This window comes from Orbicella franksi, chromosome 4 (assembly GCF_964199315.1).
Source record: "Orbicella franksi chromosome 4, jaOrbFran1.1, whole genome shotgun sequence".
NCBI lineage: Eukaryota > Metazoa > Cnidaria > Anthozoa > Scleractinia > Merulinidae > Orbicella > Orbicella franksi.
Window position 1 is genome coordinate 15,056,240 of NC_138148.1, and position 16,836 is coordinate 15,073,075.

General features: G+C 39.0%; 2 protein-coding genes across 2 annotated transcripts; both read left to right on the top strand.

Moving 5' to 3' along the window:
* The first annotated feature begins 5 nt into the window (after nucleotides 1-5).
* On the top strand, nucleotides 6-5,999 carry LOC145483538 (3-oxo-5-alpha-steroid 4-dehydrogenase 1-like). The gene is made up of 4 exons (XM_081462068.1): nucleotides 6-783; nucleotides 2,514-2,782; nucleotides 4,526-4,676; nucleotides 5,501-5,999. Exons 1-4 carry the CDS (start codon nucleotides 467-469, stop codon nucleotides 5,565-5,567), a joined length of 804 nt encoding a protein of 267 aa, XP_081318194.1. The 5' UTR covers nucleotides 6-466; the 3' UTR covers nucleotides 5,568-5,999.
* Nucleotides 6,000-8,335: 2,336 nt separating this feature from the next.
* Nucleotides 8,336-16,753, top strand: LOC145483520 (uncharacterized). Its single transcript, XM_081462045.1, has 8 exons — nucleotides 8,336-8,766; nucleotides 9,178-9,327; nucleotides 9,969-10,051; nucleotides 10,347-10,507; nucleotides 10,912-10,997; nucleotides 11,292-11,331; nucleotides 12,151-12,989; nucleotides 15,692-16,753. The coding sequence occupies exons 1-8, from the start codon at nucleotides 8,688-8,690 to the stop codon at nucleotides 15,802-15,804; spliced, it is 1,551 nt and encodes a 516-aa protein (XP_081318171.1). The 5' UTR covers nucleotides 8,336-8,687; the 3' UTR covers nucleotides 15,805-16,753.
* The last annotated feature ends 83 nt before the right edge of the window (nucleotides 16,754-16,836 follow it).

A 16,836-nucleotide genomic window follows, 5' to 3' on the forward strand; every position in this document is an offset into this window, starting at 1 on the left:
AATTTTCTGCTGATTTTTAGCGATTTTAGCGAGTTGCCGCTTCCTCGGCGCTTTCTACGTTTCCTACTCCTTAGGAGAACGAGTCCGAGTGCCCTCTTGTAGCCGCCCCTTGGGAATACCACTGGGAAACCTAGGAAGTAACAAACTCGCTAAAATGGTCTCGATTAAGCAAAGTAAGCAGTTAGACAACAAGAGATACACTATGAGCGACAGTAAGATGAAGTATTTCATTGAGAACTTGACAGTATTTTTACTTTCTAGGAGCGATCGTAAATATTCCTAAACAAACTCTTATATATTCGCCGCAATCGGGGGTATTCTAGAAAGTTTTATACGGGCAAGTCCAACCGCTTCCCCCCTACCCCGCCCCTTGGGATTTTCGCCGCGACCGCTATTACGCAAGATAACTTTTCACAGGCGGGAGCTTGGGGAGCATGTGCAGACACTTCTTTTGTCGCGAGGAAACATGGAGTTTTCTTTCGCCTTTCTTCAAACACTTGATGAGCTCCAATTCATCAACATTTTGTCATGGGCAATCATATTGCTAGCATTTATCGTTGAAATATGTTTGATTTTTCTAAAAGCCGACTATGGACGTTATTTTAGGTCGAATTCATGGCAAAACTGGTTGTCTGCAGCGGACGCAAGGCTCGCTTGGTTTGTGCAAGAACTTCCTGCCTTTGTGATACCTTGTGCGTTGCTCTTTTACGCTCGCAAAGATACTTTGGGATTGACTCCTAATACAATACTCCTTTCGTTATTTGTTTTGCATTATAGTCACAGGTAAGTTGGTGAATGGGAACAGAAAGGTGGTGAGGGGTTTGTTTAGTGGTGGGTCTAGGGAGGGTGTTACGTAATAGCGGAGCCCCGATAGGCCGCCAAGAGGGGCACCATAACTATAGGAACAGAACCATATAAAAAGTAGACATCCTGCAAAATGGCGGCCACACTCCAGCTAATACCAAGTCATGTAGCCTTGGTTTATGCATCAGTCAATTCCAGCACTGCCCATTTCCACCACCCCCCCCCCCCCTCCCCCCAGGCTAACCCCGGGCATTAACATTTTTTTTGAAAAAATGGGCAAATTCCCCGGGGTGGGGACACATAAGCTGTCTAAATGCCCCAGGGTGGGGACAAAGAAAGAGGGCAAATGCCCCATCCCCAGGATCATCACCTTCAAACACCCTTGCAGTTTATTGATCAGTTAATAAAACGGTCAACTGTTCAGTATTTTAACACAATGGTAAGACTTCAAGGACAACAGTACGTGTTAGTTGATTCTGATTATATTTATTTCTTTATATTTGTTTTTAAACAGTTTGTTAGAGGATAGCTGGGATTGCGGCGAACGTGCCCCCACCCGCGAGCGATGATAGGCACCTGTATTGGCAGGCTACTTTTTCTGTGAAGAATCAAGACATTTTAAATGATGACGCATTGCATTTTAAGCTTGCAAGATCTGCCTTGAAGATTGCATCATTTGAATTCGCAAACCTTAAGTATTTTAACTCCACTTTCATGAATTTAAAAAATGCAGGCTAGTTTTGAATGCGAAATGCGAAATAGTCATGTTCACGTCAGTGATTGTTTTGTGATAAACAAAATATACTTCACCTTCGTCTTTCCCAGTGAACTCATCCACGGCACTTTCCAGAACATGTGTGTCGAATGCTCAGAGGTCGCCCCAGGGTACACAAATGCCCAGCCCCCAGGCTGCAATAAAATTGCAGATGCCCCACCCTGGGGACTGACACCGTGATCAAATACCCTGCGGTTGCCCGGGGGGGATGGGCACTGCTGGAATTGACTGATGCATTAGAGCGTACATCTTTGATATTGGACATTCATGTTATTATCAATTGACACCTGTCAAATGAGTATCAGTATCACGTGTTCATATTATGGGCTCAAGTTTAGAGCTCATCGAGGTCACATGTTTTTGAAGTTAATCACTGAGCAAGTACTGGGTTTCTGTTGGATGGCGGGCTCAACCGATGTTTATATGTTGTAATCAGGCCGGGTTTTTTGGAAGCCACTTAACGCTAACCCAGGGTTAAAAGTTATCTGAAGTAGAAATTATTCTTGTATAAAAGTATTTTTCACTGCTTATGTTTTGTATAGTTTGAGGTTATTCAAACTCAAAAGAGAGGGCCTCCCCGAAAATTTACAAAACTCAAATCAAAATTCTCGCTTATCCTGGGTTAGCTTAATCAGGCTTTGAACAACCCGACCCAAAAGCTCCACTTTTAGGCTTGGCTAAATCTATATATTAACGTTGCCCATCAGTCAAAAGATGTTCTCAATCTCCTCAACCAAACTGCATATTATTTAGAATACATGATAGACTTGGAGTACATGAACCTGAATCCTGGCAGAGACTGGATGACCTCAGGTTCCAGACGGGTTTATAATTAGGTTCATAATCTGGAGGTCCCTTGTTTAAATCCTCCACACTACTGCTACCTGGAGTTGTTCTCAGTACTTTACTCTGATTAACAGTTGTAATTTTCCAGGTCACTTGTTTATCCCTGGCTGATCACAGGAGGAAAGCCAACTCCAGTGTTCCTGGCATCTTTAGCATTTTCATTTTGCGCAATAAATGGATACATACAGGCAAGATATTTGACAAGATATGCTTATTATGAGATGTCTTGGCTGACAAATCCGTGTTTTGTTGTTGGTGTATTATCCTTCTTCACTGGAATGACCATTAATATTCACTCAGATCATATTCTACGCAGTTTGAGAAAACCTGGCGAAACTGGCTATAAGATTCCAAGAGGTTTGTTATTTATTAAATAACTAGTGACTTTTTTATCCAGTTTTATTACAGTCAGAGTTGTAAGAGTTGCTCTTGGCTGTGCCGGTGGCAAGTCTTACACTTGTTTTGTGCTCTTTAAACTCAGTAAGCATGCAAAGCTTGTTGTTAGTTGTACTTGTACTCTATTACAAGACATATTATTTTTACTTGCTGCAAGGGATATCCTACAAGATCACATATGTTTTTAATTCACCATTCAATTTTCTCTGGCTTGTTGCAGAAAGTGTTTTCCCAGCGAACACTGCTTGTCATGGTTGAAATTTAATTGTGTGCAACCTTAACATGTTTTGAATGTATTTCCAACTTACATATACCTGCAAATGAAGTGGAGTAGTCCAGAAGGGAACCTCTCTTTCTTAGCAACAATTGTGCTGATTCTGCAAAGTGTTCTTGTCCTTACTACAGAAGGTTTTTCGTTTTAAACTTTTAAACGCCTGGAAATTCCAATGATATTTCATTTCGTTGTTTTCTTTTAAATTTTTGTCTCTCTTTTTTGTCTTTTTTTCCCTTTCAAGAAGGGAGTAGAAATGCTTCCAATTGCTTATGCTCTTAAAACCAGGGTAAGGTAGTTTTTACCAGTTCCAGGCCTTTTGGGTTAGATCATTTTTGATCTTATCTTCCGGCAAAAAGTCATGGATATGGAATGAGCGAATCCCCATGGAAATTTCCATTCAGGATTTGACGCATCCTATTTACTACAACTGTCAACCAACCGGTTTTTCAGAGTAAATCATAAACAACCTTAGCCTGCTGAAGACTTTGCCATCATTACTTTTACTCTTAATTGATGATATATTTTATATTGTACGGAGAAATTAAATTTAGGTCACAAATGAGAACTGAAGAATTTCATAAATTAAATGGATCATGTGTACTTAAAGCATCTGTTGGCCGACTATCGGTCGATAGTATCGGCCAATATGTCAACTGACACTCAGCCGACATATCAACTGATACTCAGTTGATATTTCGACCAACACTCGGCCACCATATCAACCGACATCAACTGACACACATATCGGCCAGCACTCAGCCGATACTTCACCGACACTCGGCCAACACTTGGCTGATACTTCACCGACACTCGGCTAACACTATGCTCAATTGGTCAGCTCTTGTTACTGACTTCTTTCCTCTCTACTCAAATATTAAATAATCTTCTCCAGCCCCTTGAGATGGTCTTTCAGCAGCCCTCGTCCACTTTTGACTTTTCTTACTGGCAACATTCATCTATCTCGAAGACTGTTTTTTCCAGCTATGCTTGTTGAGAGCTCAAGTTGCATTAGATATGTATTCGAAATGACCGCAGTTTGAGCTGCATCCTCTCTCTATCAACACGTGAGCATAGACGATAGAGATTCTTCTTTCGCGTCTCCTGTGGGTAAGAAGACGGCTGCTATTTCAGCAAAACAACGGTTAACAGTACACCGATACCACCAACAGTCGACCAATACACCAGCGACTGTTGATCGCAACATGTCAGTCGAGGTGTCGGCCGAGTGTCAACCAACATACCGACCAATATTGTCGACTGACAGTCTATTAACTTGAACAACATGTTGACCAACTGTCAGTCAATATATCGGTCAATAGTATCGACCGATACCCAACCGACAGATGCCTTAAGTACACATGATCCAATTAAATGTCACTCTGTAACATTTCAGTAGCTCATGACTGTTCTAACTTCTTTCTCTGTCTCAGGTGGTATGTTCACTTATGTGTCCGGAGCTAATTTTTTGGGTGAAATTGTTGAATGGAGTGGGTTTGCATTAGCCTGCTGGTCGCTTCCTGGCTTAGCTTTCCTCTTTTTTACTCTTTTTAATATTGGTCCAAGAGCAATTCAACACCACAAGTAAGTATGTGAATCAAACTCTGCTAATCTCTGTTTGTTTCTTTGTTTGTTTGTTTGCTCGTTGGTTTGTTTTCACAGAGGACTAGGTAGCCTATTTGGTTAGCATACTGTATTCCAAAGCAAGTGGCCTAGGTTCAAATTCTGGTCAGGGCCATTGTGTTGTGCTTTTGGGCAGGGTATTTTACGCTCACAGTGCCTCTCTCCACCCAGGCATACCGGCAAAATTAATGCTATCTAGGGGGCAGTGGAAACACTGCTAGCCATTTAAATCCACAGAAACTAGGATAAGATCCAGCAGTATGGACCAGTTGGTCTGAGGCTGAAAGTTCCTTATTTTTGTTTGTAGATAATATATCTGGGCAATTTTGACTCCAGGGACCTGTTTCTCGAAGGTCCTGAAAAGTTTTCGCATCCAAAAAGCCATAGCAAAATCTCAAACCTTATGACTACAGAGCTGTTTTATGCACATATTCTGAATATGAACGGAGGTTCTCTTCATACAAGAAGTTCCAGGCATATACACCTCTCTGTCTTTTAATGCTGATTAACTAAAAATGGCTTTTCGGGCCTGGAAAGATTCCGGGGCTTTCGAGAAACAGGCCCCAGATCCAGCAGTCTGGATTCAAGCAACTGGTTGGGGTCATTTTGTAGTGTTATTGGACAGGACACTTTATTCCCACATGTCAACTCTCACCCAGACATATTACTGGTAATCCTTTTGGGCAATGAAGAGTGTTGAGTGTCGATGCATCATTTCAATCTGTATTTTCCTTCGTTTGAGTATACAATTGAAAGTGATTTTTGGTTTTAATTTTCTTTTGCAGTTGGTATCTTCAGAAGTTTGAAGATTATCCAAAGTCTCGTAAAGCTCTGATTCCATTTGTCCTATAACAAAGAGCAAAAAAACAACGCATTCCAATAATATATTAGGTTCTGTCTTGACCTTTTTTCAGATTTCCTCTTTATTTAGGTGAATCATCTTCTGTTATTTCTTCTCCTTTTTATTGGCAGCATTAATTTAGTAAATTCAGCAGTATCGATAAGTTTTATGCTCTTCTCTTTTTCTTTTTTGGACCTTAAATACAAAAGAAAGACGGTGTTGCTGTCGCCTTTCCAACAAAACTAGTCAATCAAGCTCGTTAATTACCTCTGTTGTGAGCCAATGTTATGAGGGTTTTTTTTGGTAACTTTATTTTTGCCTTTATTGTTCGAATGTTCAATGTATACTGTCTTAATCAGTATTTTCTGGATAGTGGGGGATAATATATATTTCATGTGAATAACCAATTACTTGTACAATTGAAGAATAAAGTGTGAAGATTAGTCAGGTTTGTCAATAAGACTGGACTATTGAGGTTTACTGTCATTTTCTTTGCTACACAACTGTTTTTTGCTCTGACTAGAATTAGTTGGAGATGAACTTGGAGTTTGTGTCAAGTTCTAGAGTTTGTTCTTAGTATTGCATCTTTACTATCCGTTAACGACGGTGCCTACTATTGTTAGTGCGCAGATGTTCTGCGCATCACACAATGCATAGTTTAACCACCAAGAGCATGCTAGGGTTGGCATTGACATAATCAACTACGCTACCAGGTACACGACTGAAATAAAAGCAAAATTTTTCTACTGTGACCAAATCAAGTTTAATGAACATGTACTAAAACCAGGAATACCACAGAATAGCAGGGTATCACTAACCCCTATCTGTTAACGGCTTCCAGCTGAAAAACTAGCTGTTATCTGTCGAAAATTATACTGAAGTCTAATTGTAAAGATGTACCTGCAGATGGCGAAGTGCACGCGCATAACAAGTGCAAGAGGTGCAAATGTTTTACTTACATGGTAGGTGACAGGAAAAAATGTAACAGGCACCTTAAAAGTTTCAAAAAAGATGAATAACTTCAAAAAATGTGTGTTTACCCCTACTAAATGGAAGTGGCAAGCCTATTAAACATGTGATTAGTTTCTGGTTGTGAGGAAAAGCTATCTAGACTGTAAATAAGCTGAACTAGAGGAAGGCTGTTAGAGATGCTAAAAGCGCTGTCGCAACGATTTTGTCATTATAAAAATCACCAAAAATGGTTTTTATGTTACCTTTTACCAAGTAGTTTTAAGATCTTAACAATTGTGCTTGCTTTTCTCTAATGTAAAGGTGAATTCTAAGGAAATTTGTGAAGAAATGTCCTCTTTTCCTTCTTTTTTCTGAACAATGCTGATGTCAGCTTTTTTGCTGCGAGTCAAGGCTAATTATCTCAAAAAAATGTATGGCTACCCCCATTTTTCTTTGTGGATTCCAATAGCCCTTGCAAATATCTACTTTTTCCACATGGTCCTAGTCTGATGCAAAAACCTTTGTATTAAGTAGGCACCATCCTTAAATTGATAATTATGTGTCTGCTATAAAGATGTCAAAAGTTGATCAAAACTTTTCTCAGCCCCAGCCAGTCATTTTGTTGTGCTGTTCTTGTGTTCCTCTCTCCACTCAAGTGAATAAATAGGTACTAGCAAATTTAATTTTGGAGATAGCATACCATTCAGGAAGAGAAGAAATATTCCTAATTGCCTCACGCTGCGGACACGCAAGTTCCAGGGGTTACTCTACAAAGTTTTATACAGGGAGGCTTCGCTCCGAGGTCCAAGCACTTACCCTTTAGCATACCATCTAGACAGAAAAGATACCCTTTTCATATACCTTGAATTGAGAAAAGGTATCCCTTTCACATACTCTCAAAACTGGCCTGTATCATCGATAAGCTGCCAAAGAAGGAAATCCTCATGTCATTTTTATGTAGTGCTTAATAAATTAAATGATTCAGTCATTATGATTCGTGAGCCATAATGATAATCAAATGATTCAGTCTGTTCAAAATATTTTTTATAAAGACCCTTAAAATGACTAAGTGGCAGATTTCCCTACCCTTTCATACACCTAAACTTGTAAAATCCCTGCCCTTTTATATACCTGAAGCCTGAAAAAAGTACCCCTTTCAGGTGCACCTGCTTACATGTAATAGCAAAAAACAAAGCAAAAGAACAACATACAATTCAAATCATGAATAATTAATGCATATAATAATTATATTTAATTCTGTGGTACCCATCTATGCATTTCTTGTATATTGTTTTGATTTCTAAAATTACCAAGGGGAGTGAGGCCCCTTATAATACTGTCTTGATTTTTCCACAGTCTTGTTTCGCTACCCAACGTCAAGAGAAATAAATTTTACATGCCATTTTTACTCAAAAGTGTTCAAATCTTTTTGAAAGAAAACTGAAGTAGGGCAAAATGAACAACCTATCCAATATTGTTTTGTTAATGTCTTCAATTACGAGGTCATAAATACTTTGAGCAGCTGGGGAACTGGGCAGGTTGGGTAACCAGCTTCCTGAAAAGCCTTGCTGCATTTCAGACCAAAATATAAGAAAATAAACACACAGTTTCAGTCCTCACTCAAAATCATATACCTTATTGCAGCTCTCTGAAAGTAGTAAATATCTGGGAATGGCTTCCATGTGTGTAAAACTTTGAGGAGGGCTTCAAATTTCCCCACAGAGAAGAAATTTTCTTTCTGAAGAGTGCAACCAACCAACCAGAAAAATCAAGATCTTTTATTCTCTAATGCAAAAAAACTGCGCTTCCCCCCCCCCCCCCCCCACCCTAGTCTAGAAATCTGCTGTTGGTTTGTGCCTTCTTCAGTCCGAGACGGAATCTCCTTTCAAAATCTTCTCCCCTTGCCCCCCTCCCACCTACCACAACAAAAACCTAGGGATTCAGCAGATTCACGCGCGAGAACGCGCGTTATCACGCTTTGCGGCCCGCTTTTCGCGTTGTAATCCCGAACGACCAACCAAAACGCGGTACGAAAGCGAGGCAAGTGGTTCGAAAATTTGCGCCATGTTTACGACGAGACTTCATGAAAGCATGAATTGTCACTTTTCTCGTCCGCAGGTCTCTCTGTTCTTGTTTGTTTGGAGGAATATGATGGAGTTTGAGAGGTTTAGAACGGTGCTATGAATATCACAGAGTGTTTTCCAATGAGGAAACGACGATCCATCGACAAGACGCCCGGACGTACCCATGACGCTTCAGGTTGAGTTTACGTTTGCTAGTAATGTTTTTTTCTTGGTTGCATTTGCCGTTTTGGTTATTTCCAGTCATTAGGTTACTTAAGGTTTGGAAATTATTACCTTGTCTTCTTGAAGAGTTCGTCTCTCGGCTTTGCATGTTTGGTGACCAGCGAGTTAAAAAATTATCTGTCTTATATGAGTCGTGTGCGTACATGTAAGCTTGTTTAGTAAAGCAGTAAAGATATGAATGCATGGGCTTCCTGCCGCAATACTAAATAAACGCATTGAGTAGAAGGCTGTTTTTAATCGCATTTGGTGGTATTTTGTTGTAAAATCAATCCCATATGTCAACCAAACATCAATCATATCAGCTGTAGATAAATTGCAGGAACACTATGTAAAAACTCTCAACTCTCCATAATTTTTCTTTCAGTGATTCCCCGCCGGTCCTCTCCTACTGCCAGATTACGGCGCACTCCTCGTCGTCTTACCGGCAGCAGCTGTAATAACTCCCTTTTGGATCAGTCCTTAGAGATTGTGTGGGATAATAATTCTCCATCACCAACAAGAACTCTATCTCTTGGTACGCACCTCTCTGATCGTTCCAATATATGTTAAATTAGTAAAGTACATGTTCAGTGTGCAACTTCTCGTTCTTGGTTTCTTTCATAACAAATGCGCAGAATCTATTCAAATGTGAAGGCAATTTTCACTAGATGATTTCAAAACATTGGACAAGTTTTTCCACTGGGTAATGACCAGTGACAAAATGGTGGAAATAAAAAAAGTAATAAATATCTCCTCTCTATCTTGTAGTCTGACGTAAAATAATTGCAAATTGACAGAAGTTTTCAATGTAGAGACTGTGCCCTACACTCGGTAACTTATTTTTTTGACAGTTCATGCCATCTAGACGAGTGACCCAAGAATGCAACTAAAATGTACAACTTGTACTGACCCAAAAAGGATGAGATTTACCTAGGCAAGTGGGCAAGCAAACCTTTAAATGCATGAAACTGACTACACAGATGTGTGGAATTTGCTTGGGCAGTAAAATACCCTGCCAAAATATACAGCAATACCACAAACTCGACAACGAATTCACTGTGAGGTAGTATTTTCTAACAACATAATTTTCTGCTTAAATTTCTCTAAGTTCCCTGTCTTGTCTGCTTGAGCTAAATTGCCTCAAATACTCACCAGAACGTTATTTTGTCTTCAAAGGAAAACGGAAGAAACATCATGGAAGTGATAGCAGCAGCAGTGGGGGTGAAATTTCAGATCTGGTACAAAAGTTAGCTGACAAGGTAGTTAGCAGACCAATAGTCCATATTCAGTGTTGAATTTGTTAGGATGTAGCCATTCTGTGTCAAATTTTTAAGGTCTAGTTTTTACAGGAATCTCTTTCAATAGTTACAAAGTTCTTGACAGAGGAGTCTTTGTTTCCTCAGTTCAGGAAAGCCTTCATCAATACTAGGAGACCATGCAGTTCTTCTTCTAATGACTTCACAGAAGGCAAAATTTGACATAACTCTCTACTGGACACTGTTCTTCACAATCAGTGAAGGCAACATTTTCATGCTATAAAAACTTTTCTTGTAGTCTGGTAGTACTCCAGAAGCAAATCCTCCACTACTGGCATTCTGGATGTCTAGAGAAAACAGTACAACTGTTCAAGTTAACAAGGATGACACCACAGGTGAAGGCAACAACTCTAACAAACAGAAGAGCAAGGAATTCCAAACACCATCTCGGCGACCAAGGTTGGTGTAAATATATTGTACATACATGTAAAAGTTTAATGTTGTAGCCTGATGTATGCATAAATGTATGATCATTCTGTTATTTTGGTTGTGTTTGAACAACATTGTCACAGGGTTCGTATGGGTCCTGGAATTTTATTGTGGCATTTTCCAGGACTGGAAAGTCCTGGAAAAGGACTACTGGTCCTGGAAAGTTCTGGAAATCTGTTAAACTCAAGTCAAAAAATATGAAATGTATGGCAGACAGTTAGGACAATTAACATTAAGATCTTGGGAGTGAAAGGGTTAAAGTGAATTTTAGAGTCCTGGAAAAGAAACAGTCTGAGTCCTGGAAAAGTCCTGGAAATTTGTTTCTGAAAAAGGGTACGAACCCTGTTGTCATTGATAATTTGTTTCTTTTATAGGCGAGTTCTTAGAAAATGCAACAAATCAAAGATGAAACTTCTGCAACAGGACATTGAACTACTTGTCCACCCAGTTGAGAAAATAGGTATTGATTTTCAATTTCCTTTTCTGGACTATGCTACTGAGTAACTTTTTCATAAATGTCTGTTCTCCTAGTAAAGAATTGGCCTGGAGGCTCTCTGCAGCTGGCACTACCTTTGTAAAGGTTACTGCTTGAGTGGCTTTTACTCAATTTTGATTAGTGCCAAGGTCAAAGAGTTGCTACAACTCAAGCTCAGTTCAAAATTAATATTGTGACTGTGGTATGATTCCTTCTTAATTTAGTTAGCAAGCAAAGTTGAATTTGTTTTTAATGCTGTTTTCTTGTTTTCCTTTGTAGAAGAGAAACCAGTCAGCAAAGAGACTTTGCCTAAGACAAGGTAGACTTTCTGTTTGCTTTGGTTTTCATTTGTCTTCATGACTAAGGAGATGTCTAATTACCTGCTGTACTCTACTGTTGCTGCAATTATTGTGAACATTGTTTCATGTAAACCTGATGCATAGCAAATATGTAACTGGAATTACTTGAGCCATCTTTGTTACAATGATTGTGGACATTAGGGAGCTTAAGCAATGGTGACAGCATTGCCAAGGACAATGCCTTGTCAAAAATGAATTTAACTTTATATTTTATCAGCAAACTTTGTTCAGTATGACAATGGCTTTACAACCGTGCTGAGGCTAAATATGCATACAAAAATTAACCACCATCGTTCGCATTCCCAAGAATATGCAGCACTTGGTCATTTTACGTTCTTGTTTTGCAGAGGATGCAGGGTTTTCATTAAGGGCCAGGCACCAGGCAAATTGAATGGCTGTAAGGATGATTTTGCCCACTTGGTTTGACCATCTAGTGGAGATAAAGAAGTTCAGTTCAAATAGTTTTGCCTGCCTGTGAGAACCAGTTGCCCTCCCACTGAAAATATTAATAAAACCCCTAGGACGGCAAAGAAATGTACAAATATATTTATAACGCACATGCACAGCTATTGTTTTACCTTTTGTTTGGTGATGTTCTTGTTGCTGTTGTCGTCATGGTTTGCTTCAGCTCCCTAATGTCTCATAATTTGTCGTGAGATGAGATGCACACCACGGCACCTGGTGTAAATGTGTCTTGTTGAGTAACTTGAGCAATCTTTCTTTGCAGTTAGCTAAAGAAAATTTAAGATATTATTTCACATGTTGTTGATTGGTTACAGGGAGCAACAACAAGATCCTGCCTCAAATTTGGAAGGTGCTTGCAGTGGAATAAAACTGAAAGGAACTGAAAATTCAGATTTCTTTGATGGCTGGGACAATGATGAAGATGACCTGATTTTGAGTCAAGTAGATATTCCTACTTTTAAAACGAACATTCCAGAAACTCAAGTGATGACCAACACTCAGTACCTGGGCAGTGGAGAAGATACTCACACCAATGATGTGACACAGCACCCATTACTTAAAACATCTGACCACAGAACTGCTGCAGATGTTCATGCACATACAAATGACAGTATAGTGACAGAGAGTTGGGATTTTGTCGACGGATTTGGTGATAATGATGATGAAAATGTGCTTCAGAGTGCTCTTGAAGACTTTGAAAAATCCCAGCAGGTTTCTATTCCAACCGTCAGAAGGGTGACACATTTACACATAAAACCTGACTTGTCACATATTAGTGGTAAACAAAAGAAAGAACTTTGTGGCTCACTAAATCCACTGGGAAAGAGCAGTTATGCTTTGACCAGCTCAAAGAGCCACTGTTCTACAAAGCAGAAAGATAACAGAGTAGGGGTCAATTGCTCAAGCAAAGAAAACTTTTCTTTTATACCACGCTCTTCTCTTCGAAGCTGTACTTCTGCGAGGTCAGAAAACGTCACCATGCAGCAAGTAAAACAATGTAACCTACAGAAAACCGACAGTCTTATCTTGCCACAAACTGGCCCACAAAGAACAATGAAAGAACCGATAAATGGCAAAAGAATAAGCCAGTACAACAGTGTGGAAGTAAATGTCAACAGACAGCAAGACAGCACAGGGCAGAGTATGGTACAAAGTAAGTATCCAGATGAATTCTGTTTTTTGGGACCAAGTGAGCTGTCCCTGATATTGAGGAGGGTCTCAATGGAGTAGAAGCTTTAATTTACAGCTAATGGTTAAATTTTAACGGTTACATTTTTTGCCCTTTTACGACTAACAGTTAATTCTTTCCCTTCACGGTTAACTGAAATTTTAATGATTAATTACCATTGTTTTACATTATAATATAATAGTTAATTTCCATAATTTGGTGTGGATCAGCATGGCAAAATCATGAAAAGTATACGGAACAATCTGGGTTGACAAAAAATTAAATTTATCTGGTCCACCAATGCATAGAAATTTGGAACTTTTAACTTCCAATAAATAGAACAAGGAATTACATGTACAGTCAAACCTCCGGTAGCAACCACCTCTCCTCAGCGACCAGTATTCCAAAATACCAAAAGTTTCCAAGTCTGTCCGACCACTTTTAGAGAGCTCTAAAAGTCTGAAATTTTCTTTTGTTTTAAACCTCCCATAAGGGACCACTTGACAGATAATAGAGCAAAAATTGGATGATAAGGTGTTAGGATAATTAGGTAGTTTATCTGAAGCGAACCATGATACTCTGAATAAATACTTTGGAAAGCTTAAATATTTTTGTAGCTACATATATCTTATTAGATGTTTTGGTTTGTAGTATCGCTGTATATTTTTACAAGTTGTGCCATGTTTTGACGAGCCCGTAGGGCGAGTCAAAATACAAACAACAAGTAAAAATATAAAGCGATACTACACACCAAAACATCTAATAAGAGATTTATTATCCAACTGCTGTAGTCAATAAATTTATCAATGAAAGAGGGAGAGTGTGACAGTTTTGCATGCGTGCCCCAACCTGTACAACAAACAAGTTTTCAACTGTACAATATCGCTGTATATTTGTACTGTTATTTGGACGGTATTCGCTGCAGTTGGAAAATAATAAAAGTTATTACATAGGTTTAGATTGGCACTGGTGCATGGGGTAAGTCTCTGCAGTTACCATATGCTAATGAGGCAAAATTTTGACCCAATATGGTCTAAGCACTCGTAAGCCACCACCTCCCATAAGTGACCACCTAGACTTCGTATTTTGGGTGGTCGCTTACAGGAGGTTCAACTGTATATTTGCCTGCATGTGGTTAGGTACTATAAACATGTTGTTATTTTGAAATTAGGATTATCATGCTTCTTTATACATTTTTGATGAGGCTTACCGCTTTACAGCCAGAAAATAGTGTAAACATCTGGAACGTACTTTGGCTATCTAGGCAACTGATTATCAGTACTGATCAAACAAGCATTTACAGAAGCACTTTTCCTAATGCTCTAACTTCTAGAAAGGTTCAAAATCATGAGACAAGTATATATTTTTCGACGCACCTGATCATAGCCTTGTGTCACGAACCTCCATAAACCTGAAATTCAAAATGCTCTGGATTCCAAGCAAAGCACGTTATTGAGCTGTAAAATTGTAAACAGATATAAATATACCGCCTCTTATGCCTGATGAGGATAAAAACTTTGGTGGCTCTTTAGTTTTGGATCTTAGAAAGTGATGACGTCACGTGAAAACGATCTATTGGCAAGTAATTACTTGTAGTTTAGTTTTGGTTTTACAACACTCAATTGAAAATTGCTCTTTTGTACACAATGTTGCAATTGTTGTGATTGGTCATCATCACTGTTTTTGGTTTTATAGTCACTCTCGATTGAAAACTCTCTTATTGTGGAAACCTGATATAATGTAGCTATCACAAACCTCTGTACTGTATAATAATATGTATATAACAAGCAACCTATTAGAACTATTCTTTTTGCCAGTAACAATGCTGACTGAATTTTGTAACATGAATGACACATACCTTGTAGAACAAACTGAATTCTGGACTGTGTTAGCTCATGAAATTGAGATAACATTGTTAGTAGTTACTGTTTGAGAGCAGTTAGAGTATTGTAAAACCAAAACCAATGTTGCCAATTACAAACTAAAGACACAGACAATCCATTTAATCAAAACTCCAAGCTGATGCAACACCAAAGCATAGACTTATGACCAATTTATGATTGATTTTGGTTTTACAGTTGAACCTCCACTTGTGGCCACTTTTTTGTCTTGGCTAATGGTCCACACATTCACTCAGATTTTAACCTCTCTACAACAGCAGCGGCCACTAGAGTGGGTCTCAATGGCCAAAATAAACTTGCAGCAGCAGCCAGTTAATCATTGAGTAATGAACGGCATTTACAAAACCCCATTTTTATTGTAAAAGGTCACAAAACTGATCCACCCCAGGCGTTGTTGGTCTCTATTTCGGTCTGGTTACTTTTTTGTGATATGCTTTGATTGTGTTACGTATTTATATGCTAAAATAAACATTTTTAAAAAAACATAAAAATGTTGCACTGCCCATAAAAACAGGTATCATATTGCACCCCTTCTTCCCCCCCCCCCCCCCTTTAACAGCCACTTCCCTACAAGGGCCACTTTCCTCTGTTCCCAAGGTGGCCGTTGTAGAGAGGTTCAACTGTACTCCTGATCAGCTGACAGCACAGTGTTAGCAGTAATGCAGAGTGAAATGAAAAATTCAAATTGCGTGACAATCATGTGAAAACTGCTCTCTTACCCTGTAATTTGATCCATTACAAAATAATGGTAGTTTAATTGCTTTTGTTGAATTTTCTCTTTTTAAGGAGGATCTAAGACTACCAAATGTTCAAAAGAAGACATAGAAAGAAAAAAGCTTGAGGCACAGAATCGTCGCAGACAGAAAATGGCACAAAGCCAACAGAAGCATCAGAGTTAACTTAAAATAAACATGTTGTTTCACTAGTTCTGTTCCCATGGTGATTTGTTACATGTACAAAGAATTAAATTCATTTCTCAGTGTACACATAACAGTGAATAAAACTGATCCAAAAGGACTTGGTTTTGATGATTTTGTTCCATTTTTTCACATAACAGAAATGTTACCGGTAATATAACTCCAGTAGGAGAGGGAGACAGTTTTTTTTTGTGGGGGGGGGGGGGGGGCGGAGATGCAGCTTAGTCTCTAGGTGTTCTCTCTTGCCTATTCCCTTGTGTGAAGGACATCTAGGAAATAATTCAAGTGAGATAAATTTAAATTTGCTATAGAATCCTGTTTGGTAGGTAGTATACATCAAGGGCACTGGTTGCATGAGCCAGAAAATACAAGATGGTCAGTGGATATTTAAGTAACATCTATGTTATACTTTAGAATCAGTTTCTGGTCAAAATGAGTATAGACCGGTTTGAGTAATTTTGTGTTCCCCTTTGCTTCAGATTGAGAACTATAATCCTTCAAAGAAGAATGCAAATCAAACTAGTTTGAAATCATCTTGACCTGAACTTCATTTTGAACTACCGTGGAACCTCACTATTTCAAACTCTCAGGGGAATCGAAAAATAGCTGATAGTAAATGACTGAAGAACAAATCCAAGGGAAATTGGGGAATTAGAAAAAACAGAGTTTGAATTACCAGGGCCTGACTGTATAAAATCACACTACCATGTGGTGTTTTTTGACTTGTTTGGGCTATATTACTCTGTGGGACCGGTTACCCCAAGCTGAATACTCATTCCCAGTCTCTTTTCTTCCTGCCCCCTGGAGCAAGAGAGAACTCCAGGGATGGGAAGAAGAGAGACCCTGGAAAAGAGGTTGTACTAATGCCAAGGCATCTGCAAAGTCAGCCATCCTTTACACAATTCTTGGATGGAGGGTGGTGGCGAGAAGAGATAAAGAAGTACAGTCAATGTTGTATTCCTCATCTAATAATTATTTTTTACACAACTTAGTCCAGGAGGCAGATATTACTAA